At 44.3% G+C, this 24,315-nt stretch overlaps 2 protein-coding genes across 5 annotated transcripts in view; both read right to left on the bottom strand.

Moving 5' to 3' along the window:
* The window catches only part of LIMK2 (LIM domain kinase 2), a 30,931-nt gene extending 21,289 nt beyond the window's left edge, over window positions 1-9,642 (bottom strand). Inside the window, exons 1-2 of one of the 2 annotated variants that reach the window (XM_053993994.1) lie at window positions 9,581-9,642; window positions 7,049-7,148 (exon numbers count right to left, since the gene is read on the bottom strand). In XM_053993994.1, the coding sequence (XP_053849969.1) occupies window positions 7,049-7,148; window positions 9,581-9,596 (116 nt within the window). In that variant the 5' untranslated portion in view covers window positions 9,597-9,642. Of the gene's footprint in view, window positions 1-7,048; window positions 7,149-9,580 lie in introns of those variants that run through there. The other variant, XM_053993996.1, reaches the window with a different exon arrangement.
* A 241-nt stretch (window positions 9,643-9,883) lies between these two features.
* On the bottom strand, window positions 9,884-24,233 carry RNF185 (ring finger protein 185). 3 transcript variants are annotated; one of them, XM_053994008.1, is made up of 8 exons: window positions 23,883-24,058; window positions 19,750-19,869; window positions 18,438-18,671; window positions 16,866-16,884; window positions 16,086-16,198; window positions 15,514-15,568; window positions 13,471-13,588; window positions 9,884-12,352 (listed from the first exon to the last, which is right to left on the bottom strand). In XM_053994008.1, the coding sequence occupies exons 3-8, from the start codon at window positions 18,617-18,619 to the stop codon at window positions 12,255-12,257; spliced, it is 585 nt and encodes a 194-aa protein (XP_053849983.1). In that variant the 5' UTR covers window positions 18,620-18,671; window positions 19,750-19,869; window positions 23,883-24,058; the 3' UTR covers window positions 9,884-12,254. The 3 variants fall into 3 exon arrangements, with proteins under 3 accessions (XP_053849983.1, XP_053849981.1, XP_053849980.1); XM_053994006.1 differs by lacking the exons at window positions 19,750-19,869; window positions 23,883-24,058 and adding an exon at window positions 24,081-24,233; XM_053994005.1 differs by lacking the exon at window positions 19,750-19,869.
* Between the last annotated feature and the right edge of the window lie 82 nt (window positions 24,234-24,315).

The following is a 24,315-nucleotide window of genomic DNA, read 5'->3' as shown; positions in this document are numbered from 1 at the left end:
ACATACGTTCCTAAACCTTTCACAGTGAGTCGGGTTATCCTGCCTTCACAGCACCTACAATCCGTTCATCTTGCTGCAGGAGATAACTCACAGTGTGCTTCCTCCAAGGAAACACTGCTTTCTTTCCAATACTGTTTTAAGAGATCATTACAGTCCTTCAACAGAATCATCTCCTGAATGGAAGCTGAGAGGTATAAATCAGCACGGAGTACTCTCTCCAGCTCACAGCACACACAGTTGTATCACTGTGCTTGTCTGAAGCCAAGCATGATCTCTAGTGACCTAATCAGCTAAAGCTGCTCACAAGACGCTCAAAAATGCAACAAACATATGCTGCTGCACCAAGCCCGCCCATTTTTGTACAGTCAGCAAAGCCTGGCATGCCTGAACACAGCCTGAAAACCATGCTCTGTTCCAGAGGCAAGAGCACTCCAATGTGCTTTTCCTGGAGATGCTCGCCTCAGCTGGCAAACTGTTCCAGGGACGCTTGGGGCTGGAACAAGGCAGTCTTGGCTGCAGATTTGACAGCTGCTGCTCACTGTTTAAGTATGCAGAAACCTAGGCAGCTTTTGGTGTTCTTTTTTCTCCTTTCTTAAACATTTTTAATTTAACTTTTAATAAGCAGCCACCTTTCTGAAGGGAAAAAAAAATCTCCACTTTCCTCATTCAGTGTAGTTGGTAAGCTTGGCTGTAAAAGTGCAATGAAACCTAGTGCTGCAGAGCCCGATGTGCTTGTCAGTTCCAGCACGGGTCTAATTCCTTCTGACATTTCACACAGCTCTACTGGAAGCAGCAACACGGTGAGTCTGTGTCTAGGAATGCGCTCTGGTCTCCCACATTCTCTGTATGTTGCGTGCTGAAATGGGGCCAGCGCTCGCAATCCTGCGCTTCCCTGGCTATCAGCACCTGCCCACCTCCAGCGCAGCCCCAGCCCCTCCCGCCTCTAGCACCTACACACAAAAGCCTTCCCCACAATTCTGCTGCCATGGGCTCAACGCCCTCCGAGGGGCATTCCACGTGACCTCATAAATCCCAACTCTTCAGACAAAACCTTTGAAGATTTGATCCACAGATGTGATAAGCAGCCAGCTAGTCTGTGAATGAAGCCAGCAGATAAAGCCGAACTTCAAAGTAATAAAAACCACCCAGACAGCTAAGCAACTAGGAAAGGATTTTAAGACTTCCTTAAAGCCAAAGGACACATAGTCAAATGTCTATTTAAACAGGAAACCTCTTATCAAAATTATTTTACTTCTGCAGCAAGACCCAGCAGCAGCAGCCAGTAAATTTGGCTACACAGAAATGTCTTGTTACTTCTTGCTTTTTCTGTTGTCTCTATGACCTATTTGAGAACACAATGTCTCTGATAAAAGGGCTCTGGAAAAGGTGTTAATGTGTTCATACATTCTAGATCTGAATTCCTGCCAGAATGACTGTACTTCAAAAATGCTGATAACATGTGTGTGTGGGGAGGGGACCTTCTGTAATTTTCCCGATACCATCTCTGGGGGCCAAAATGCACGGGAGTAAATTCTCAAGTCAGGCATCAGCAACTTCTCCCTTGCAAATGCTGATAGCATTTCCACTCCAAACAGGTAGTCATCATGGCGGGGGGGGGGGGGGGGGGGGGAAGCTTTTTTCCTCATTATAGTTCAGAACTGTGCAGTAACTTTTGCCAAGACTATAACTAACAAATGAAAAGGAACACATGAAAAACCTTGACAACGACTTACATGATATTTATCACTGGGTCTCAGCCATTACAGATTTATCTCCACAGAAATGAATCACACAGCTGCTGTGATATTCCAGTGATGAATACCTTGAGCCAGCTGGGGCCGGGCAGCCTCTCGACACTCTTTGCCACGCATCCCGTGCTCGGGAGCATATCTGCAGACAGATGTATTGCTCAGCACATCCGCCAGCCCTAAGATACACAAACTTATCCTGGCACAGACAGACACTTCGATATGTGTGGGACTGAGGGAAGAGGAATCTGCTTGATGCCTAAAGAGTTTGCAGCAAGTCTTTCCTATAGCACGGGCGCAGCTTGGAGGCATTCCAAATACTTCATGCAATCCCAACACCTCATTGTATTTCCGAGGCACTTAAAGTGTAACACGTGCTTTGCTGCTGTTGAAAGACAACAGTCAGCTCCTGAAAGCAATACAGCCAGCCCCTGAAAGCAGCACCGTTTGGATCCGCACGTACCTCCGGGAGCTCTTGTACGCGGATCTTGAGTAAACTACAACAAACGGTGACGTGAAGCTCAGCTCCATCGCTGCATCTCACTTCTAAGCAGCAGCACAACTTCAGAACAACACCGTGATGCTTCTCAGTACCTCACATCGCCAAGCACATGAGGAAGGAGAGTTTTTATCCCCACCACACTTGCCTGATGGCTGCAGCCCTCCTGAATGTGTGCAGGCTGAGAAGCAAACCAAGGAAGTTCAACCCACTGAAACTTCATAGGGTTGTATAGGGTTTGGGAAGCAGTGGCTTCTGCTCTATAAAAGCAGCAGATAAGGCAGTAAGACTGGCACACCACTGCATCCTCACTCCTCCTTAACGTGCTGCTTTGGTCTCTGAAGATCGGGAACTCCTCAGGGAAGGATCCTGCCTCACTCCTGTGCTGTGTGAGTAATTCTAATTACCTTGATATAATAATGCTCAATAACAGTGCCCTAAAGGACAAGCTGCCAATTCAACCAAAAGAAAGTTTGGACTGGAATGCCCCACTCCTCCTTAAATATAAAGGCTGCTCATTGATGCTCTGTAGCTGATAGATTCCCCTGAGGAATTCGGCCACCTGCGAAGTGCTTCATTGTTCCTTTGAATGTGTAAACTCTTGAACGGTCATAGTGATCTGTGTGCCAATAGGCAACTATTCCTCCCTGAATCTGTTAGTGAGCTCCTGAATTTCAATGCTGAAGAAGACACCACCAAAGGAACATTCCCAGGAATCTGCAGGATTAGTGAAGAGTTCTCACCTCTGAGGCCTCTATCATTAAGTTTCTGTAACTGCCAGAAACTGGAGAAGAGAGGGAAAAGGCGATTTTTATCTTCCTGCTCCTACCTTAATTCAGCTGCCTTTTATCACTGCTGCTGTTTCCCCTGCTCTCAAATTCAGCTGCTGTGTGTATAAACCTGCCTTGTGCTCACAGGTGAAAAGCTAAAGGAAAATTCAAAGCACCAAACACTCCACAATTTAAATTCCTCCTAATACACATCTTGCTTACATCTTCATTTGTCCACATTTGTGCTTCAAATCCTGTTCAACCATTTGTCCTCTGGGGAGGGAGCTGCTTTTGGAAAATGAAGGCCTGTGCCAAAGAGATTGAACTGACAGAAGTGATCTAAAGTCTAGAAAATACAGCCTGGAGAAAAAGCTAAGTCTGCTGAGTCCAGGGCTTCTGCCTTGTTCGAGGGATGATGAGAGACACAATCTGCTTTCTGACAGGGGAAGGCTATGTGGGTAACAGAAGAAGGGGAAAAAGCTTGTTTTTCATGAGCATGGCTAGAAGAAATGGATTTAAATTGCAACACAGGATTTCTGAAGGTAGAAGACAGAAGGTTCTAACCCTGAGGAATGAATGAAGTGCTAGTAGACAGTCTGGGAGACCAAAATCCTACAGTCACTGGAGACTGTTAGATGACCAATTCCTCGATCATCCCTAAGCCACAAAAATTACTTGCTTCAAAGGTAAGATGATAGTAGATATACAAAAATCAGAAAACAGATTTATAAAAATACCCTTAGAAATAATCTAGTTTATCCTGCACCCCCAGACCAGGTTTAATTGTACATAGTCTTCATGCAAGTTTGTCTGGCTTGCTTTCCCCCTGCCCCCAAATGTAAAAAGAATCAAAGTGATTTACTAAGTTTTGCTCAGAAAAAAAAAAAATTCTGTAGCCCACAAAATATGGCATTCAGTATAGAAAATTCACATTTTGAAAGACAATCAGTAGAGATCAGTAGAGCTGGGAAATTAGTAGTGTTTATCTTTCTGTTCAGTAGGGTGGAGATTAGGGCACCCCTTGATCCATGGATAGCACATCCACTGCTCTTCAAACTCCTGATGATTTTTCAGCTTTTACTTAACTGGTTTGGGTATAAACGAAACTGTATATTTTAAATCTGTGACTGTAAAATCACCAGTAATCCATCACCTTCTGCTACTTTTGAAGATATACTGTGAACATTTTTTCTGGCTTTGGCTTTTAGCTGAGATTTCTGCAGCAAGCCAGTGTTGCTTGGCTACTTAAATTAGGTTTATTTTATAGACCACAGTACTTGACATGCTCTGTTATTTCATGGTTAGGAAGGAACTGAGCGTCAGCTGTCTTCCTTCCTAAAAAGGGCTCTATGCACCCTGCTACAGTAGGAATTCCTGCCAGCATTTCCAATTATTTTCTTCCTATGCATCCATTTTCCACCTGGATGTAGTCTACAGGCTTGATCTGAATTTGTGGTTTTCAAATAATCAAAACTGGATTTTTAACAAATACCATGTCCTTAGGATAAAGGCATACAGCTACATCTGGGTCTTCTCATTCCATCCTACTCCAGTTCAAACACACAGTATGCCTACAGAAAGTGGGGATTGTCTTTAATTTCATTTGTCATTAACTACAGAAAAGCAAAACAAACCACCAAAAAAAACCATTAGTAATAATACTTTATTCAAAAGTATAATTCAAGGCATTACCTTCTATTCTGCAATATGGAAAACAGTTGGACTGAAAACAATAAAACCATCAAGCTCTTGGTCAAAAAAGCTCTTCCAATAATCCCCTGAGGTAAAAATGATCCAGACCTAGGAAAAAAGCACCTTTTCACTTCTATCTTTCCCTTTCTTGGTGTAAAGTTTGAAGTTCTGTGCAATCCAATTTCCAAATCCAGTCAAACTGTGAAAAGCAGTGACCTTTGATAGCGTGTGCTGTCTCAACAGAACTCAGAGGCACAAAAGCACATTCAGAGTTAATTCACAACAGACACTGTGACACAAACATCTAAGAAACTTCCTCAGCCAGATCCAACCCATCAGATTCAAGCCTAAGGAACCAGCTGGCCAAAGAGCAGTCTAAAATATCCAAGATCTACAAACAGGGATTTGCTCTTCCCTCAAGCCACAGCAGAGAAAATGCAGGTTTCAGAGACAAAAGCTCCTGTACATGCAGTTTGAGGAAGGAGGGAAGTGACAAAAACTTAAATCCTCAGAGACGCTCATGTACATGAGCACTGCCAGCGCCAAGCCTGACCAAGAATAAGCAGAGCTAACGAGCCTGGAGCAGTGCCAATCAGCATTAGAGAAATTATGTGCCAGGCCAGGGAGTCAGCTAATCCACAGGAAGACTGTAAAAAACACTCCGCAAGAGTTGCCGGAACTCACAGCTACCAACTGCCAAAGCCTCCTACCCTTAGAGGCTTTTTAAAGTTTGGCTTTGGGATATCAGGCACAGGACTGCTGCTCAGCATGGCTTAGGGACAGCAGAAGAAAAGGAGGAACACAGTGCAAACTGGAAACTTGTTTTCATGTACAGTCCTACCCTGGAACTAGGAAAAAGGGGAGGGCAGCTTCCTCTCCTGCAGGTTCCAACTGTTCACTGAGCACAGCAGCCTCGCTGGGTGCTCGAGCTTGCCAAAAGCACAGAGCAAAAGGAGTGCATCAGCAAATACAAAAAGTGACTACACAGCTCTGAGAAAGGTTGGTGTCATCACTTGTATAAAACAAACCAGCCCAGAAGCAACAATCAAACCTCCATTATACAATATAACCTATGAAAACAAATTCTCTGTGTAGTGTCCCAAAGGCAGGATTTGCCTCCAGCTCAGCTGTTCCTTACCTCAACAGCTCCAACAGCAAGAAGTACCAAGACATTTGCAAATCAAGACCCACAAGAGAAATACATTCAATAGCAAGAGGGACAGACTCCACAGCACACACAGCTTGGGGTTTGGCTACTGGCAGAATCTAGGGAAGCTCAGCAGGATACTCATCCTTTAGGGAAAAGAGAAAACCAGGATTAAGAAAAGCTGCTTCATTATGGCTAAACATGAACACTAAAACCAACAGAAATCCAAAATACTGGGACTTGTAATGAAATCAAGAATGTAATAGTGATTATTAATGTGTCACTAAAACAGCATTTTCAGAGTCAACTGAGCTTGCATTGCTTTGGCAGTATGAGATGCTTTATTTTTTTTAATATACCAATAACCACAATCAACCTTCAACAAAATTGGGGTATTTTGTTGTTTTTTTTTTTTCTGTTCTTTAAATGAGCACAATAGATGCTTATTTTGGCACAGAAAACATTCCTCCAAAGCCACACTTTGGCTTCCTTTTCCCCCCACTTTCTTTAACAGTAACGAAACATTAGCCTCCCCATATTCAAACCAACAGAGAAGCCAGCAGAAGCTGGAGGTACTCAACCCCTCTCAAAAATACAGACCCCTTCAGAAATGTGATTCTGGAGCATGAAAACTGGATTGAGTATTCATGGAACACCAAAAAGGCATTACTCCTACCACCAGGAAAAAGCATGGCAGACATCCCTTTTTGTCCTTGCTGACAGCAACATTATCTAACAGATTTCATAAGTTTGTCTGTCTTAATAGTCTGAAAAGGAGAGAAAGCAAAAGGCAAGATCTCTCTCTCTTCCCTCCTCTCTATCAGCACCCTGATAACACCCTTGCACCTACCACACAAGGAAAAAGCAACAGGCTGTGCAAATTGCCTGGGCACTACTTTGGAATGCTGCAGAAGACAAACATGTAACCCATGGCTTCTGCCACCAGCAGTAAATCAGAGCTTTTATTTGCACTTTATCTGCATCCCGTTTGCGTCAGCGCAGCCACGCTGCCAGGCAGTGTCAGCTGCTCTCGGGACTGGATGCTGTCCCTGAGGTACGGCCACAAACGAGCTCGGAACAAGTCAGGCACAGAGATCACTGCAGGAATTCCCAGCTCATGCTGGTACTTCACCACCAGGTCCCAGCCAGTGGAACAAGACAAGGAGGGTTTAAAGGCTGAAGCTTTACCTACCGGAAACAGGAGATGTGCCAAGCTTCGTTGACAGTCTTGTGGAGGCGCTGCCCAGCTGCAATGCTGTCCCCACATCCCAGACATCTCCAGACTTCTTCACCTGCAGGCAGCAATAAGGGGACAAACAGCAACCAATTTACACCAGAGAAAACAAAGATTGGTACATCCTTCATAAAGAACAATCTTAAGTAACTGACAGGAAAGCCTTCCCACATGGAAAGCTGCAGGAAGTCTATAACCCCAGAGTGGGAACTCCCATATCAAACTTTGATATCTTGTATATTTTTTTTTCCAGATGTAACATCTGCTTCTTCACATTCTGCAGAAGAGAAAAATATGACTTTTCACATAAAACAGCTCAGTTACAGCTCTGTCAGAGCAGAGATTTCAGGAAGGCAACACTGGTCTAGTACAACAATTCCAACAGAGAACCATGCTAGGCCAGGAAGCCACACTACTGCTTCCCCCACACCACTGACTCAGCACATAACGTTTGCTCTCATTTGTATAATTAACTGGATTTCCCAGAACTGAAAGAAAGGAAAGGCAAACTTCATTCAGCAGAGAACAAGTAGACTACCAGGAAGGAATTACACTCTTGAATGAATAATCCCATAGAGACTGTACAGCCAACACCAGACTACCGTGAGACTTAGGAAGGGGGAGTGATGCTACTGGCCTATTGCCCTTTCAGAAAATACTTATAAAAGTTATAATAGAGCTATAATAGTTTTTGCTAGAACTGCCAGAAAGCCCCAGAGAAAGATGGTTACTTAGATGCAAGCAAGCTAGGAAAACAGAATGAAAGCTTGTGCACAAAGAACATTTGGCACACAGATAAATGGTATCCAAAATCCCAAGTGCAGTGCAGGCATATTAAAGAGTCAAGAATCTTAGTTCAGCACAGGATCACACAAGAAATGTGTCACAGAGCTGAGAAGATCCCAAACCTGTTTCTTCCTGCTACCAACAGTTTCCTTGCAGCAAGGCTGCATTAAAGAAAAAGGTGCACTTAGACAAGGAAAACCACAAACCACGGACTTCCCTTTTCCAAAGAACGGTACAACTTGCTAGTTGCTTAGGCAAGTTCATACCACTGTTAAGTTCCCTGAAGCTACACAAAACAGAAGCCATCAACCTTCCATGCACCTTTACCCCACTGTCTAGGTCAATGACAATGTTTAAGATTAACCAGGGTGAAGATCTTGCACTTTTTACATGAATACCTATTTCAGGGAAAAAAACATGCTGCTCAGCTACAAGCACCACTATCACCAGCAGTACCCAGGGAGGTGTGCATTAAAGATGTAAGGGTTCCTTCAAATGTGAGAAGCGCTGTAGGTTGCTACTTCAGTTCCTACGTGTGCATCAGCTCCACACCTGGATCACCTGCCCCTGTGCCCTTCTGCTAATCCAGGACACCAAGAACTCCACCTGAGCTCAGACTTGCACAGCAGAGTAAAGGCTGGGAGAACCTTGGAAAAACCTGACCCTACCCATCTTGTCCTATAAAGGAAATGGCTTTTCAGCACACCAAACGGGCTTAGGAATAAAAGGCAAAAGCTCCATGTCCCTGTGCCTCCATGCACAGGCAGCCAACGCTCTCCTCTCCAAGCAGGGCAAGCCCTGGAAATCAGCTGAACTTCTGAAATAGGTGCAGGCCAAAACTACCTGCAAACCAAACATTCTGCAGCTCCATCCCCTCCCATTCAGTGTCACCAGCACAACATACACGTGTCAAAACTGTCTGTGGATGCTATTAAAGACAATTAAATATCAATTACTACACCACAGCTGACTAAAAGCAACAAATTACTCCCCGACCATCTTACAGAATCTGACCCATCAGCTTCGGAACTCCACGAAGAAACTACACCTACTCTCGGCTGCAGTGCTACATCTGTTTAAGTGTACCCAGGAAGGCTGATTAGCTCACAAACGGAAACGAACAGTCCTCAATCCAACAGAAATTGCTTCAGTATGCAGGAGAAACGACGGAAATGAAGAAAACAGAGCAGGAAACAGTGCGAAGGAAACGCAAACGGACATAATCCATGTAACAGGTCTCTCGAGTTCCCCAGGACGGGAGGAATGTGTCAGAGACGGCCAGCGAGGAGCAGCCGCCGTGGCCCCGGCGGGCACCTCGAGCGGGACGACAGGGACGGGGTGAGCGGCACCGGCAGGCCCCGCGGGCACCTGCGCTGCAGGACCCCGTGCCGGCTCCGGCCGCAACTCCCGTGGCCGTCCCGCGGATCTCATTGCACCGGGGCTGCGGAGACCCGCCGGGGACCCCCGGGCCGCGCGTGTGCCCGCGAACCGGCGGTGCCGCCCGCTGGAGGGAGCCGCGGGCCGGCCGCAGAATGCTCCCCAGCCGCGGGCTGACGTCCGGCCGGCTCAGCAGGCAGCGGCCCCGTCGAGCCCCGCAGGGGCCGCCCCGCTACACCACCGATGCACCGGCGGCCGCACAAAGCACCGCGGCCGACGAGAGCCGGCTCCTCCCGCGGAGGCGCGGCCGGCCCGGGCCGAGCTCACCTGGCAGCGCCTCCATCCCGCGCCCGCCGCCCGCCCGACGCCAGCGGCTGCCGCCGCACCTGGGCCCGCCTCTCCGCAGCGCCGCGCCCCGCCCCCCGCCACGGGCCAATCGGCGTCGCCCTCTCCGCGCACCGGCCAATCCCCGCGCTGCCCCGCCGGCCCGCCCCGCCCTTTCCGCGCCGGTGGCCAATGGCGGCGCCCCCCGCCCGCGGCCCCGCCCCGCACGTGCCGCGGCGGGCGCGGCCCCGGGCGGGCCCCGCTCCCGCCCCCGAGGCAGCGCAAAGGAACGGCGGCGCACTCCGCTCAATGTAAAACCATTTTTTAATTCTAAATCACTTTCACAACAGTGAAAATTAGTGAGGAGGAACGGTAACGCACTAACCGAGCCGTCCGGGCCGTGTGCGGTCGGGTTACGGGAAGGGGTACATACAAAAACACACCAGGGAAAGGGGGAACCAAGCGTTAACACTTTTAGACTATTTCATCCTTGAATTGCCGGAAAATAAGAGCTCTCGGTCATGCTTCTGCAGCTTTCTCTAAATCCATTATGTCTCTCACTCCTAGGTGGAAATCCCCACCCCCAATCCATTAAAATTCTGTTTTTTAAAATGTGTTAATTAAATATATTTCAGTACCTTTTGAATGTATTGCAGTCACTTCTCTATCCTCTTTACGGGATAAAGGCTTCTCCTCCCTGCACAACCTTTCAGTATCGAGTTTCTCCGTACAAAAAGAGAAGGAATCCGTTCCTTACTGCCACATGAACCTTCCCTTCCCATCAGCAGGTGGTGCTGACTGCGCAGGAGAGGAACCCAAAGCTGCGACATTGTAGGACAACCAAACAAAACAGCCTTTCCTCCTGGGAAGGGCCCCAGATACCCAGTTACACTTGAGAAGAACCCAATGCCGAAGTTCAGCTACTCAGAAGTGTTGCACAACAAAAGCTGAAGCACCACCTCAACTATAAATAGTTGAGCGATATATTCTGTCAGATTATTGAATCAGGTATAAATCTGACGTGACAAAACACTGCAGAAGCTTTGCAACATTCTACTTGCCAGATGGAATTTTGGAGGTAGGCAAGTTAAACTTCAGTCATACTCTTCCTTGACACTAAAAGGAAACAGTTTATAATTACATAAATAAACTTCTATAACAATTAATTAAAGGTGTCCTGCCCAGGAAACTCTTTCATATGCTAAAAAAATCCCAAGCTATTGAAACAAAGTTTCTATTAATTGATTTGCTTTTCAGTTTTTCTGTCTACTGCCAGGGAAGTCACAACATTCATCTTGCAGGAAATCATTATGACTACGAGTGGCCGGAATCAAAAAAATCTATAAATAGTAAGAGAAAAAAAAAAAATGGAATTGCCTAGTCAGAGAAATATGAACTGTTCATCCTGCTAGGGAATCTTTCATACCTGTTTTGAAGGAAACTACACAAATACATGAGGAGTACTCTTTAAAGCTGAATACCCAATAGGATTCCAAAGCAGCTGCAGATTGCTCACCTTCTGAAATATCCCCTCAGCACATTAATGGTTGCGGTCTCCTCCAGCACTTCAAATTAAAATCTTTGGTAGATTTTAGCTGCAGAGACTCTTGCGCTGTAGTTGTTCTGCTGTGGCACGGGAGAAGGTCTTCCAAATGTTCCCTACTGAGCATGTGCTGGCAAAGGCAGGATCTCGTGTCTCCTCCTGTGTAATTTTACAGTATGACAAGTTTTACCTCAAAACTCATGCAAAGATGCCTTTTGTTCCTCTCCCCAAACAGGCTGATCTCAGATCTGTAATAGGATTTTATCTGGAGTACATGACCTTCTGTAGAAAGTCTCAAAGCCTTGAGAAAGATAAATGTCGCTACAGTGACGAGGTTGTGAGGGGATTATCCATGAGTGCAGCCACAGGTGCTGCACAGAGCTGGGGAAGACAACACTGTTTGTCAGTGAGGAACTGGGCTGGGTCCAGCAGCCCCACCTGGCTCCACAGCCAGAGAATCTTCCAGTGTCTGGCTCCAGCATGCTCAGGCTTTAAAAAATTGCAGCATAAATTTGTATCCCTTCTTCTAACAGCCATCAGAACCATCAGGAAGGGTTTTCCATCACGCCAGGAAATAATAGACGGAAAAGAAACCAGTCTCCAGACCTGGTTCCATTTACATCACGTGCTGTGCCCCAGAGAGTCTCAGCAGTGCTGCAGATGATCTCCTGGAGAAGGTCAGATGTTGATGGAGACATTAAATAACATCTGCAGCTCTGGCAGATCCATCGTGGTTGCAAAGCAGGAGATACTGGTCACACTGGAGAAGTTTCCTTACCTGCCCAGTCTGTGCTGGGATAACTGTGTATCCCACAGACCTGGTGTCACTGATTGGCACAGGATTTCAAAGCAGCACTCCCTTTCGGAGCGCAGCTCAACGCTAGGCCCATGGTTTGTGGCAGGAACCTGTTGTACAAGATATCTGAGCTGAAATACACTTTCAAACCAATGTTTTAATTACCAACTCTGGCGCAAAATGTGAGATTCCTCATTGTGCTGTGGTACCACCAATTCCTGAAGCCCATAGGTAGCTATGGAACCAGACACCACGAGGTTTAAAATGGGATGGGGATGCAGTTTGTAACTGTTTCAGTGGCCTTGTTGGTCATGAATATATAGAATAATGGAAAAGACTTATGCAATCAACAGCCAGAACATTATCACCAGTGCCACAAACAGGAAGAGGCGGGAAAGGAACTGCTCATCCACATATTGAGGAGTCCCTGGAACAGCTGGAAAACAGGAAGTAAAAAAAAAAACAAACAACAGTTCAGCTCCTTCCTTTTCTCTCAGATTGTTTATATTCTGAATATAGTATATATATACATTGAAAAATATGCAAAGAATCTGCTTGGTGAGAAAATTGCTACTTCCTACCCTCAGTCTGGCTGGCTGCATGGGCAGATCAGAAGGAAGACAAGTATCTTGAAGCAGGACTCCTTAGTTCAGTCCCACCCCACCAGATTATCAGGGGAAACTGAACTATAGTTAATAGGGAAGATAATTTGACCCAAGGACAGCACAGGACTTGGCAACACTGGTGTGATGTGAAGAATGAGTTTGTTTCTCATAATTCCTGTACCATATGACATGGTGGAAGATTTGCCAGGTATAACCTTTCACAAAATAAGTTCAGAAAACCCTGGGCAGTAGGTGTTCTTGTTCAAAACAGATTCAGTTTGTCTACAGTGAAGATGGGGAGGAGGTTCTCTAGAGATTACTTCACTGTTAGAGAGCAAGGTCACCCCTTGGAGTAACCCAACTGGTTTTGGTTAATCAAAAACATGAAGTAATTTCACTGGAAAGTTACTTCTTGTAGAATACAGATGACTGTCTCGGAGATAAATTTCTGAAAATGAACAATCTTTGCATTCATAATTTTGTGGTACAGAGCACCAATTTAAATTTTTCCTTCTCATCTTTTAGGAAATGGTCCTTTCCTGCTGTTTTTAAAATCTGGGTCTCCTTGATACACCCCTAGTGACTCCTTTTTATTATTATTAGAAAGTCTAGTCCAATTTGTCACATTTTTCAGGAGAAGTCTGCTGGTGTACCAGAGGAGACACCTGAATTAGAGGAGAGTAGTCTCCAGTGCCACTTTTTCCCTGCAGTCACTGGTCTCCCAGGAGGGCCTTCAGCAAATTATATGGAAGTGACAAACTTGCTTCTTTTTTAAGTCTGTGTACAAAACATACCAGCCACAGACCACGTTGCCTACAGAGTGTTTTTGCCCTCATTTTGTGGTTCTATTGACAGCACTGGTTACTGTTCAGAATATTTTGCCATTTAGCAGATTATTTAAGAGTTTGTAAAATGTCTGTCTGTGATGGGACAGAAGGATCTGTGGTACCTGGAGGAGGTCGCCCGTCGTTTATGTTGAAGGCTGTTGCAAATATACCAAAGGGAAACGCCCCAATTCCAAATGACATCTGGAAGCCACCATCACCAAAACCAAAGCCCTGGAATCCCTGCAGAGAACAAAGAACAGAAGACAAAAAGGTAATAACTTAGAGCCTATTTCAGAGTATTTTGTGGACGTGCAGACATTCCCTCTCACTGGCTTTCCCATGGCTGAAGGAGGGCCACGCTGCCTGGCAGCTTTCAGTCTGACACACTTTTGTAGAGATCCTCCTAGCTCTCCTGGCTTTAAAATGTTTCAGAGAGCAACAAACACACCAAGCAACCCAAAGGTTTGAGAAAATGAAAACTAGCAACTGCAGTTCTTGCTTGAGGGCCACAAATTAGGACAGTGTTTCTCAACTGTAACCTTTCTCAACTTAAAGTAGTAGGTATCTGCCAATGTATCAAAATCACAAGAAGGAATTCTATTTAGAATGTCTTAACAATGTATCATGTGTTAACAGCTGTTAGCCATATAAGAAAGGTACTTAAGAAAATAAACTAAATTGGTATTTGTGATATATGTGCATCAGTTAAACAGTGAAATGATAAATTGCCAGTGGGATGCATAGAGCATTTGAAGGAAAACCACAAAAAAATTACCATGGGAATTCAAGGTGGCAAAATCACCTGGGGCAGTAATGCAAGACATAAGAAAAGGAGGAAAAAAGGAAGTTACAATGCAATAACACTGACCCCGAGGGATCCAGACTAAAATACCACATCAAGTCAAAAGATAAGTGCTCTGAATTGAGATGAATCCTGCTCTGCAGAAGCAGTGTGCTGTTTGAGAACTGTGTGTGAATCTAGGGGGTTTGTGTCATGACTAAACACTATGGAGAGCCCACAGTTCTGTAATCCAGCAATCTGTCCTCTCACCTCAGGATTAAAACAATGATACCAGTACTGAAAGACCCTCTGGTTTATCACCACCAACAACGGGAGGACAAAGATGATTTTACTTATACAATAAAAGCCAAATGTTTCTTGGTTGACCCTTGATTTGAGGAGTTGGTCTTTTGACCATACTCTTCTCAAGCATTTTTTGCCACTAACTCTGAGGGACAGCAAAGCTCTCTGTGGCAGGTACAGGATATGAAGAGAACAGCACCACTACTGCCCTGCCTTCATACCCCATCCCTCTGATTTACAGCAGCACCAGCTGAAAGGTTCAAGTAAGGTACAGGAGCTGATTTAATAAGGCAGTAATGCTCTAGTGAAAGAGAACAGCTGAGCTCCCAATACATTCAATACAGATGCACCTTAATCACACCCTGCAGAGTTGTTTGCTTGAAGCATGAGGGAGACAATCCTCTCCAAGGACTCCAGGCTGAGTTACATGGAAATGTGCCATTGTTTCATCAGGTCATGCTTGCTGCCATCATGCTGAAGAACACTGTGGTCTGTCCTACCGCCTACTCCCATGTCTGCTCCATCTGTGCCAGCTACTGTTTACATTCACCCTATGTAATCTCCTCAACAAAACCACTGATCCCTCTTCAAATTAGCATGCATCCAACAGATATTGACTTCCTCTTGCTTGTAATGCCATGGTACAGTAACATCCCATCGAAATGAGAGAAGCAGGTGTCAGTGTCAAAAATCTAAATTAATAAGTGGATTAATTAATGACACGTATGTTTTGACAGAAATACACTTGCACAAAGAATTTTCAATGCAAAGTGTTTCTTGTATTTAAACGTGGAGAACAATCAAGTATGAACAGCTTTTCCAGTGATACCACACTGGGCTGTGTTCTGAAGCATGATCCAAGATGGGCTGTTCTTTGGGATGCTAAAGGGTACCACAGGAATGGAGCTCTCTGCCACACCACAGCTGTCAATGATTCAAGAACAACCAGCTGGGGAAGAGCAGAATGTGTAAGCTGCAGGATCCTCATGCAGGTTCTCTCACACACATTATGTCCTCCAGATGAATAAATACCACTATCAATAAAAACAACTAAACCACTCAAGCTTGTTGGATCACTTACCCCTCTGTTCTCTGGTTCAGGTCTCTGTCCTTGGGGTCGTGGTGGAGTTTTCTCTCTGCAGGAAGTTGTGAAATTAGCTTGAGTGCAAGGACATGTGACAACAGTATCTGCAGTAGCCTGGCTAATAATGCAGAATCACCATTAAAAGACAGCCTCCTGGAGCCATCCAGCAGAGCTGGAGCAGTGTGTGAGCGAGCCAACCACGCAGCTTTGCACCTTCAGCAGCACATAATGCTGCACTTTTGAATAACAAACACCCATTGCAAAGGCTAAAAACTGAGGACGTGAACATTTAATATAAGCTTCTCTGATCAGATAATAATTGCTGCAACCTGCCACTTGCAACTGATAATTAACACTTGATTCAAATTAAAATGAATTGCCAGTAGAACAAGAAATGTATGTAAACCCAGGCCCTGAAAAAGCCAGAAGTATTTGGCAGAAATATCAGCTCTATGTCTTTTGACAAAGTATTTAAAACTCTGAATTCAGCACTTTAACAGCTTAATCTTAAGACCCTAAAGTTTCATCTTTAATTTTCAAATGAAAATAGTTGCATTTAGGTTTCTTACCTGGGGTCCTGTTGCCCAGTGCTACCTCTTCCATACAGAGGAATAACTTTATCTCGACTGATTCCTGCTTTGCATACAGGACACACTTGTCTGTTTGGCCTGGTCTCTAGCCACTAAAAGAAAGGAAATTATAAGAAAACCACTAAAATACCACAAAAATAACTGTGCAAAACCTCATTTGCAGCCAGGCAGAAAGACTTTAGCAATTTCTCACAAAGTTCTGGAGCAAAACATTTTAGTAAGTCCCAAGTACTCCCCAAAGTGGAGTTGGCACTTAGGCTGTTGTTCTGGTGGGAACAACTTGCTGATGTGTACATACTCAGATTTGTGCTGGAGTAAAATATGAAATAAAGAGTACAAGCAGTCCTGCAAACTGAAGCATAGACTGCAAAGGCCAAGGGCTAGTGCAGATAGCCTTCCTGTCATCCACATTCTCTATAATGGTACCATAATGTAAAACACTATGTACGCAAAGAGAAGTACACTCAGCACTTAAACCTGCAAACTAAACCCTGCAAGCTCCAACAGTAATTGTACCAAAACTGCAATTATGCAGGGTTTAAGAAACTCAAAAGTGGAGGCAAGTGGAACAGAATCTAAGTTTTCTTGTTGCTCGAAGAGCAGATTGCAAGCTGTTGCACATTAAGCTGCGTGAGCAGGTTGTGACTGTCCTGGAGAGAAAAGCACATTTGAAAAGAGCGGGGGATACTCCAGAGAACCAAGGGCTTTATTGAGCAACTGGAGCTGATGAAAGACAAAGTAAAAGAAAACCAGCCTTACCTGGTGTAAACAAGGCCAACTGTGAGCATTCCCAGGACAATTTGTTCACAGAGCAGAAAAAGAGAGGAAAATAGAATTAGTTACTGAACTCTACATGACAAATGTGCAGCGAACAGGGATAGCACAGCTTGGTGACAACAGAATCCTGGAATCCAGCTAGGCCAGTTCTGTAGCCTCCCATTAAAATAATTTTTGCAAACACAGCCCAAGACTGATCTCCACTGGTTTTTGTTCAGGCTATGCAATCTAAATTCCTGATGTGGTTCTGTGCATCTCCCACGCCTGGGTCCTCATCCATACCAAAGGCCCAGACAGAGGCTGCATTAATCTTAGAGTTTATTGTACAAATTTTCTCTTCTGATACAATGAAAAGCTATCCCAAAGTCAAGATGCAAATGAGCAAGATGTCAGTAATGAGACTTTAGGATCTTAGAAATTGAGCTGAAACATCAGCCATATTCACAGAATCAATGGAATAGCTAAGGTTGGAGGGTACCTCAGGTAACCTCTAGTCCAACCTGATGCTCAGAGCAGGGTCAGCTATTGAGTTCAGACTCAATTGCTCAGGGCAGAGAAATTCCCATTATACAGATTAAATTGCTATGACAAATTAAAAAACGGTCAAAGACAAGCAACTACAAGATAAAACTACTAAACAGCCATCTGCTTTCAAAATGGTCTCAATAACACCATTCAGACAAGACACCTGGTACTTTTAAGATTCCATTATTCCAAATCCCTTTGTGCAATAATTTAATGTTATTTTATCTTAACACGCCCTAAGCCAGTGATTTTCCATCTCCCCAAATAAAATCCTGGATTTTCAGATGTTATGTATATTTGCACAGGAGAAAAGCACTTTCAGGCTTCTTTTTTATTAAAGATTTAGCCCACTGTGTAAAATAAACTCCAACCCCCCCACATTTGGCCATGTCAACCCTTTAATTCTTCACAATCAAGAAAGGGTATATTCAAACCAAATTACCCACATCAGAAATTCTGCATATATATTATCTGTGCTGTACATTATTTCTAAGTCAAATTAAAGAACTAAAAAGTTCCTAACGCAAGTGCAGTATCATGGGAAAAGAGAAATTGCCCATATGTAAAAGCTTCTTGCCTATTTTTTTTTTCTTTTTTTATGATTTCAAAGGAAAAAAAACAAAGCAAGCTTGTAGGAGAAACTACAATTTGACCTGCAGAACCCAGATTAATATCCAGGTTTAGGTATGCTGAGGTCAGAAAGGAATTTAGATCTAAAGAACACATCTGTGCTAGGCCAGACAGCACAAATAAAATAACACACATAGGCAAACAGTATCAATGAGCACTGAACTGTCTGTGTGGAGCTGCTTGTTTGTTTGCTTTTACACAATAATCCAGCAGTACAAGGAGTTTAAGACACAGGAAACCCACTCCCTGGAACACAAGCAAAGAAAACCAGCTGAGGAGCAAACCCAAGCTTCTCCTAAACCAAACCCACAGTCCCTCCTCTAGAGTTACAAACATCACAGGTTTTTATGGGATCAGATAGATGGTGTTCTGGCTGATGTGTGGGGCTGCAGCACTTACCAAAAGAGGTGCCCACACAAGCTGATAACTGCATCCTTGGCAGTGTCTAAACAGATGTTGCATTCAAAAGTGTTGTCCTGATTAGTGTTGTCCCCAGAACCATTACTGCTACTGCTGCCACTGGTCCCTCCAGTACTGGAGCTCTTTGTTGATGCAGAAGTCGTGGGTCCTTTGCTTGCCATCCTCAAGGACTGCCCAAACAAGGTCAAGAAAATTTTCCTCTTGGTATCCTAGCTGTGAGAAAGGGAAAAAACCAAACAAACCTAAATAATTATTGGCATTATGAACATTGCATTCTGGCCCCATTCCAAACTGGTAGTGATTTATCTAGGAAGCTCTTGAATCCTGTTGTTGATGGTTTTAATTTAACATAGCCAAGAGGGATCTTTTTTTAGAGACTAAGCTACTTTGCAGTCCCACAGGATGACCTGGCTGATGTGTGACCTGTATTTTACTGTTACTGATAAGCATCCACAGCCAAAACAACCCCCCGGTATTTTCTGATAAATGCCATTTGCTGTAAGGAGAATGAGCTCACCTAGTCATACATGCTCTTCCAAAATTCAACACAACTTATAACTGAGAGGGCAGTCGGAAGCAGAATTCAATCAGGAAGTAATTCACAGTTTGAACAGACTGACAATGCAGAGTTTTAAATTCAATGTTCATCAGTTTGGAATATTAATGACAATACTGGCAAGCAAAGGTGGCTTAGAACTTGAATTCTCTCCTGAGCAGTATATTGCTGCTATCACAGCAATGTTGATAATCAAACATTCCTAGTACTTTCAAAATATTAAACATTTCTAATCTAGTAGTAAGGTAGTAATGCAGAAATATTAAAAATTGTACCTTAATGTGCTTGAATTTTACTTCCATGCTTTCACCTCTCATTAACATAATCATATTTACCAAAGAACAGCATTCCTTTTATTTCAGTAGCAACAACTTCTACAGTGCAATTCCTTCATATGTAAATTCCACAGTACCTAAAACTTTGAGACTGAGCACAAGGCATTTAGATTCCTAGAAACACTTTTGCCAGTACAAGATTTGCAATCCAAGAACTAAGAGAGTTTCAGTAGCTACTGAAAACTAATTCACTAAAACAAAAATGTTTCAAATATTTCACTATGCTTTTCATGAAACTCTAACATTGTGTTGATGCTGCAGGAACAGGAATACTTAGATAAAGCTGTGAGAAACAAACAGGTGATTCAGATTATCTGAATTTTTTGCAAGTGTACAAACAGTGAAGCATTTTCAAAGGGCAATATGAATTTTTCAGAAGGTAATTTCTTTTCCAACTTACCCCCCAAGCACTAAAGGCTTTCTTTTGTGTTGCCTCTTTGTAGCAGAGCTGCAGCTCAGGTGCAGGGCAGCCAACTAAAGCCTCAGGATCTCCAGCTGTTATTGCCAACAGCTTTTTTTCCTACAATACAACCCCACTGCACCGTCAGGAAAGCATCACACCCGGACCTTGTGAAGAATTGCAGCAAACACTCAGTTACAGCAGGTGAAACCTATCTCTGCAGAGCTTTTTCACTCCGTTACATCATTTTGCACGGTGTCCCAGAAGGGAGATTTGTATTCACAGATGCTGCACTTCAACATACGCTGCTTTCAGTAGTGCTGACTCTTAGCATTTCACACCACGACTCCATTTACACTCAGTTCATTGTACAAAGTTAAAATCCACATTAGATCAAGGCAGATGGAAATGCTGCCAACCCACAAACTGTATGCCAAAGACACTTGGATTTTTCACACATCCTTACAACCAGAATCTTCAGCCTGTCTTGCTCAGTAGTTCAAGTAAAAATGTATCAACTTGGACCTATATATATTAATATAAAAATTGAGAAAACCTCCTTAAAACTAAGGAGTTCAAAACACTGTAAAAAATACTGCATCCCTTTATGGAATGGTCACAAGAAACATTTTGACATATAACACAAGGAAAGGATGTGTACAAGAGGCAAATAAATTCAGAGTCCCTAATACCAATGTGGAAAAAAAAATTCCTTTTTCCAAATTAAATTCCGTATATTAACACAATGAATCTGAAGACTTGTCAAAAAGATAACATCTGTATCTCCACAAAAACTTACTGAAAAAAACCCTCCATTTTAGTAACTACAACAAATAAATAAAATGTTATGAAGAAAGATGACAAAGAAATCCAGAGAAATATCAGTAATGATATGGAATAAAGATGGCTGAGACAGAAGAAAGATTAAAATGACATAATGCAACAGGCACTGAATCTCCTTTACTAGAACAGGGTCATTCCTTAATCTCTGCTGGGGATCCTAAGTATTTGTTCATTGGCTGATGGGGCCCAGTGACCTGTTAGGACATAACCAATTTAAAATAGCAAAACCATAGCAAAATGCAACAGTAAAAATAAAACCCTTCTCAAACATTTGCTCTTGTCCCTGGAATATCCCAGTTTAACATAACTGGTCTGTAACAAATGCTGCTGGGCTCTGTACATCTGCACATATATAAAGAAGCAAACATGAAACAGCTTCCAGTGGCTAAATTTACATTTGATAATCATATATTGTGTAGCTTGTGAGTGTACTCTGAATCCTAAAGTAGGGATTCAACTGCAAATGGAACTTGTTCTGAGTGCAGAATGAGCTCAAAATTGAACAGTCACTCAAACTTCTTAAACTCTGAGGCAAAACTCTCTGGGGAAAAAAAAAACAACAAACCATATGCAAATCACAAACTAAAAAAACCAACAACTAACACAACAGGCCAAACCCCATTCTCAATTTGCCTTAGAGTCTGGGAGGAAGACTGTGAGTACACTGGGATAGAACATGACTTCAGGGGTTAAGAAAACACAACTGAGGGATGCCAGTCAAGGTTTGCTACAAACTTGTCTTTCAGATCAGGTCTCCAAATCAACCCTGGAGGCATGATGAGCAACAAACAAAACAAGGGAAAGGATATAAAAATCAGCTGATACCTAACTGCAGGCATTCCGAGATCTTGCCTTTTCTCCTTCTTACTTCTTTGCTCTCTACGTATTTACAGGAAAACAGTATCTTTGTTTCCTAAAAGCCATCTAGATTAGCTGGTTATTTCCTTTAAACCACAATCCCTATGTTATATCCCAACAGGTTTTTCTGAAAAATGACTGATGTTTACTACAGCCAAGAATCAAGAGTGGCAGCAGAGGAACAGTTAAGAAACAAGGAACGCATTTGCAAGTAGGCTTCCTAAATAAATACAGAAAGCTGGTGGAGCGTGAAGACATGGAAGTGGAGGTACATGAGAGGGTGGAACTCCAAAAGGACCTGAAGGTGTGGTGACAGCTGAGAGCACAGGAGGTCCACGACAGGAGTAAGTGCAGGGGACTGGGAATGTCCATGTGCTGGGTATAGATCTCACTGAGAGCCAGTAAGAAAGAAATTTTCCCCTCATATTTTAAAAACTTCATCTGTAAAGCTACTGTACACCAGGAAAGCACAAGCTGAGTGGCTACTGTCAATGACCACACTTCTGAACTCAGCAAATGACTGTACTTGCCAAAGTACACAAAGTGCACTGCCCAGCCCTCAAAACACAGGAAAAACACTTCAAGACAGGCTAGAGGAGTTTTCACCATAAGTTAAGGTACACCAAAAAAATCTGCTGGAAACAGCATTAATTCAACATTAATTCAACCTGGGAAAGGCAAAGAAGGAATATAAATTAGAAGCTAATTTCAGCTATACAAAACAGTCCTGGAATACATGTTCACAGCATGACATGAGGATGTCTCAAATATTTAATTTTTTTCATGAACAATGAGAAAAGGTTCTGGTGAGGATATAGAAGTCTGGCTAGTTTATTAACAAAACTCAAAGTTTGTTCCTCTTTGCCATAACAATGAAATAAAACAAGCAGCACTGTTGGATGTCAATTCCACAGGAAAGACCCTTTTCCATATTTCTTTCCTAATAAATTTTATTTTAGCTAAGATTACTGAAATTTAAACAATCCAAATCTAGTTTGTTTATGAAACAAGTTCTGATTTAGTTCCTGAACCTTTTGCAGTTTAAATCAAAAAGAAGATTTGTCAGTGTATTTTTCTTATCCCTAAAGTAATAGTGTCATTTTCTGACACTGAAATTTTTTTACAAAAGGAAAATTCACATTAGAAAACCAATTTAAATCTAAAACTACTACTGAGAGTTTATATAAATATGCCCACTCCTAAGTTTAACAACAATCTGATACTTAACATATTACAATTGCCTGGGCTTCAAGTACAACCAGGTAACCTTAGCTGAAAACTGCTGACAATGCCTAGAAGAAAGTGCATGGACTTCTTGACAGTCATTTTAGATATTTTTAACAAACACATAACTGTCTTGTTGTTAATCATTAAATACATATTTATCTCTCACTACCTTTTTACTCTTTTCTGTCCCCCAAACATGTTACATTTTAACTCCTTGGGAACATTTCTCAAGTTCATCTTTCCACTTCCTGTAACCCGTATTGGGCACCTGCATTTTAATATCACCACAAAGTGGTCCCAAAACATGAATTCATGTGATCACTTGCTCTTGCAAAAGCAGCCATTTGCTTTCCAGCCCAACGTGCCCTTGCTGGCCTCGTTTCATTAAGTGGGATTCTGCAATGCACATCTGTGTTACAGTCAGTGCTGGCAGGTAAGGGCCAGCTGAAGGGCTGCTTCGGGAACACTGAGGAGTCCATGTACCTTGTAAATGCAAACAGTAAAAACCCTCTGGTGATTAAAGTAATTGCTTTTTTTATCTGTTCCATAAAGGTTTAATATAGACTCCAAGAAAAATCTTTCAACAAAGATTTTATCCTCTTACCTCACAAAGTCCAAAGGGAAAAAAAAAAAAAAAAAAAGGGAATATAACCAGTTGGGTAATGCTGCCCCAGCGTTTTCCTGGTTTGCAGTGCCGTGTGAGACAGACGTGCCTGGCTACCCCAGGTTAGCAGCAAAACGTAAAACTATCAAATACAACAGTTATTATATACAACAGGCGTGATTTAAGAAGTCACAAGCGAGTCTTAATATACGAGCAAGTCTCAAAATATAACCAATGTCGTGCACCAGCAGCTGACGCCTCGCGACATAGCCAGAGCCAGAGCCAGAGCCATCTATCGCTGCTGGCGGCGGGTCCGGCCCCGCACAGCGCAGCCCCGGGCACCTGCGGGCCCTGGCGCGGCGCCTCCGGGGACAAACCCCGGCCGGCAGCTCGGGGGACACGCGCCGGGCCCGCGGCCGCGGTTCCAGAGGCACCGGGCGAGGCCGGGGCTTCCGCGGCGTCTCCGCCCCGCTCGTCTGGAGCTGGCGCAGGCGGCTCCGGCCTCCCAGCGCCCGGGCCCGGCCCGGCTCGGCCTCGGAGCCGCAGCCCGGCCCCGGCTCCCCACACCGCCCCCCGCCCGGCCCGGCCCGGCCCTGCTCACCGGCGGGTCCGGGCTCCCCGCAGCGCCCGTGCCGAGCCGCCGCTCCGCCGGGCCCCGTCACCTGACCGCCCGGAAGCGCGGCCGGCGGAAGGGCTCTGCCCCCGCCCCACCGACCGCGGCGGCTCCGCGAACCCAGCGTCGCTGCCCGCGGCCCCTCCTCAGCCCGGGCCCCACGCAGACCCCGCGGGCGCTCGTTACCTCGGGCTCCTCCGGGGCGAACGGCTCGGGCTGCTCCGCCCGCGCTCGGCCCCCGCCGCGACCCCCGGTTCTGCGGGCGTGGGCGGCTCTGCTGCCCGGGGAGGGGCGGGGGCCGCGTCCAAACGGCGGCCTCCGGGGACTGCAAGAAGTTCGTAGCGAATGCTCGGCCCAAGCAGGAAGGGAGGAAAGAAAAGGAAGGACGGAAAAGGAAGGAAGGACGGAAAGGGAAGGAAGG

Source organism: Vidua macroura, chromosome 18, assembly GCF_024509145.1.
Source record: "Vidua macroura isolate BioBank_ID:100142 chromosome 18, ASM2450914v1, whole genome shotgun sequence".
NCBI lineage: Eukaryota > Metazoa > Chordata > Aves > Passeriformes > Viduidae > Vidua > Vidua macroura.
Note: the sequence above shows the minus strand (reverse complement) of the source record. Positions and strands in the feature narration are given on the sequence as shown.

What these genes read in the sequence shown, in the direction of transcription:
- RNF185 (XM_053994006.1), bottom strand. Translation starts at nt 18,619, where the DNA reads ATGGCAAGCAAAGGACCCACGACTTCTGCATCAACAAAGAGCTCCAGT. An exon ending in ACTGGGCAACAGGACCCCAG is followed by an intron (nt 15,569 to 16,085) that starts GTAAGAAACCTA and finishes AACTTCCTGCAG; the next exon opens with AGAGAAAACTCCACCACGAC. An exon ending in CGACGGGCGACCTCCTCCAG is followed by an intron (nt 12,353 to 13,470) that starts GTACCACAGATC and finishes CCTGTTTTCCAG; the next exon opens with CTGTTCCAGGGACTCCTCAA.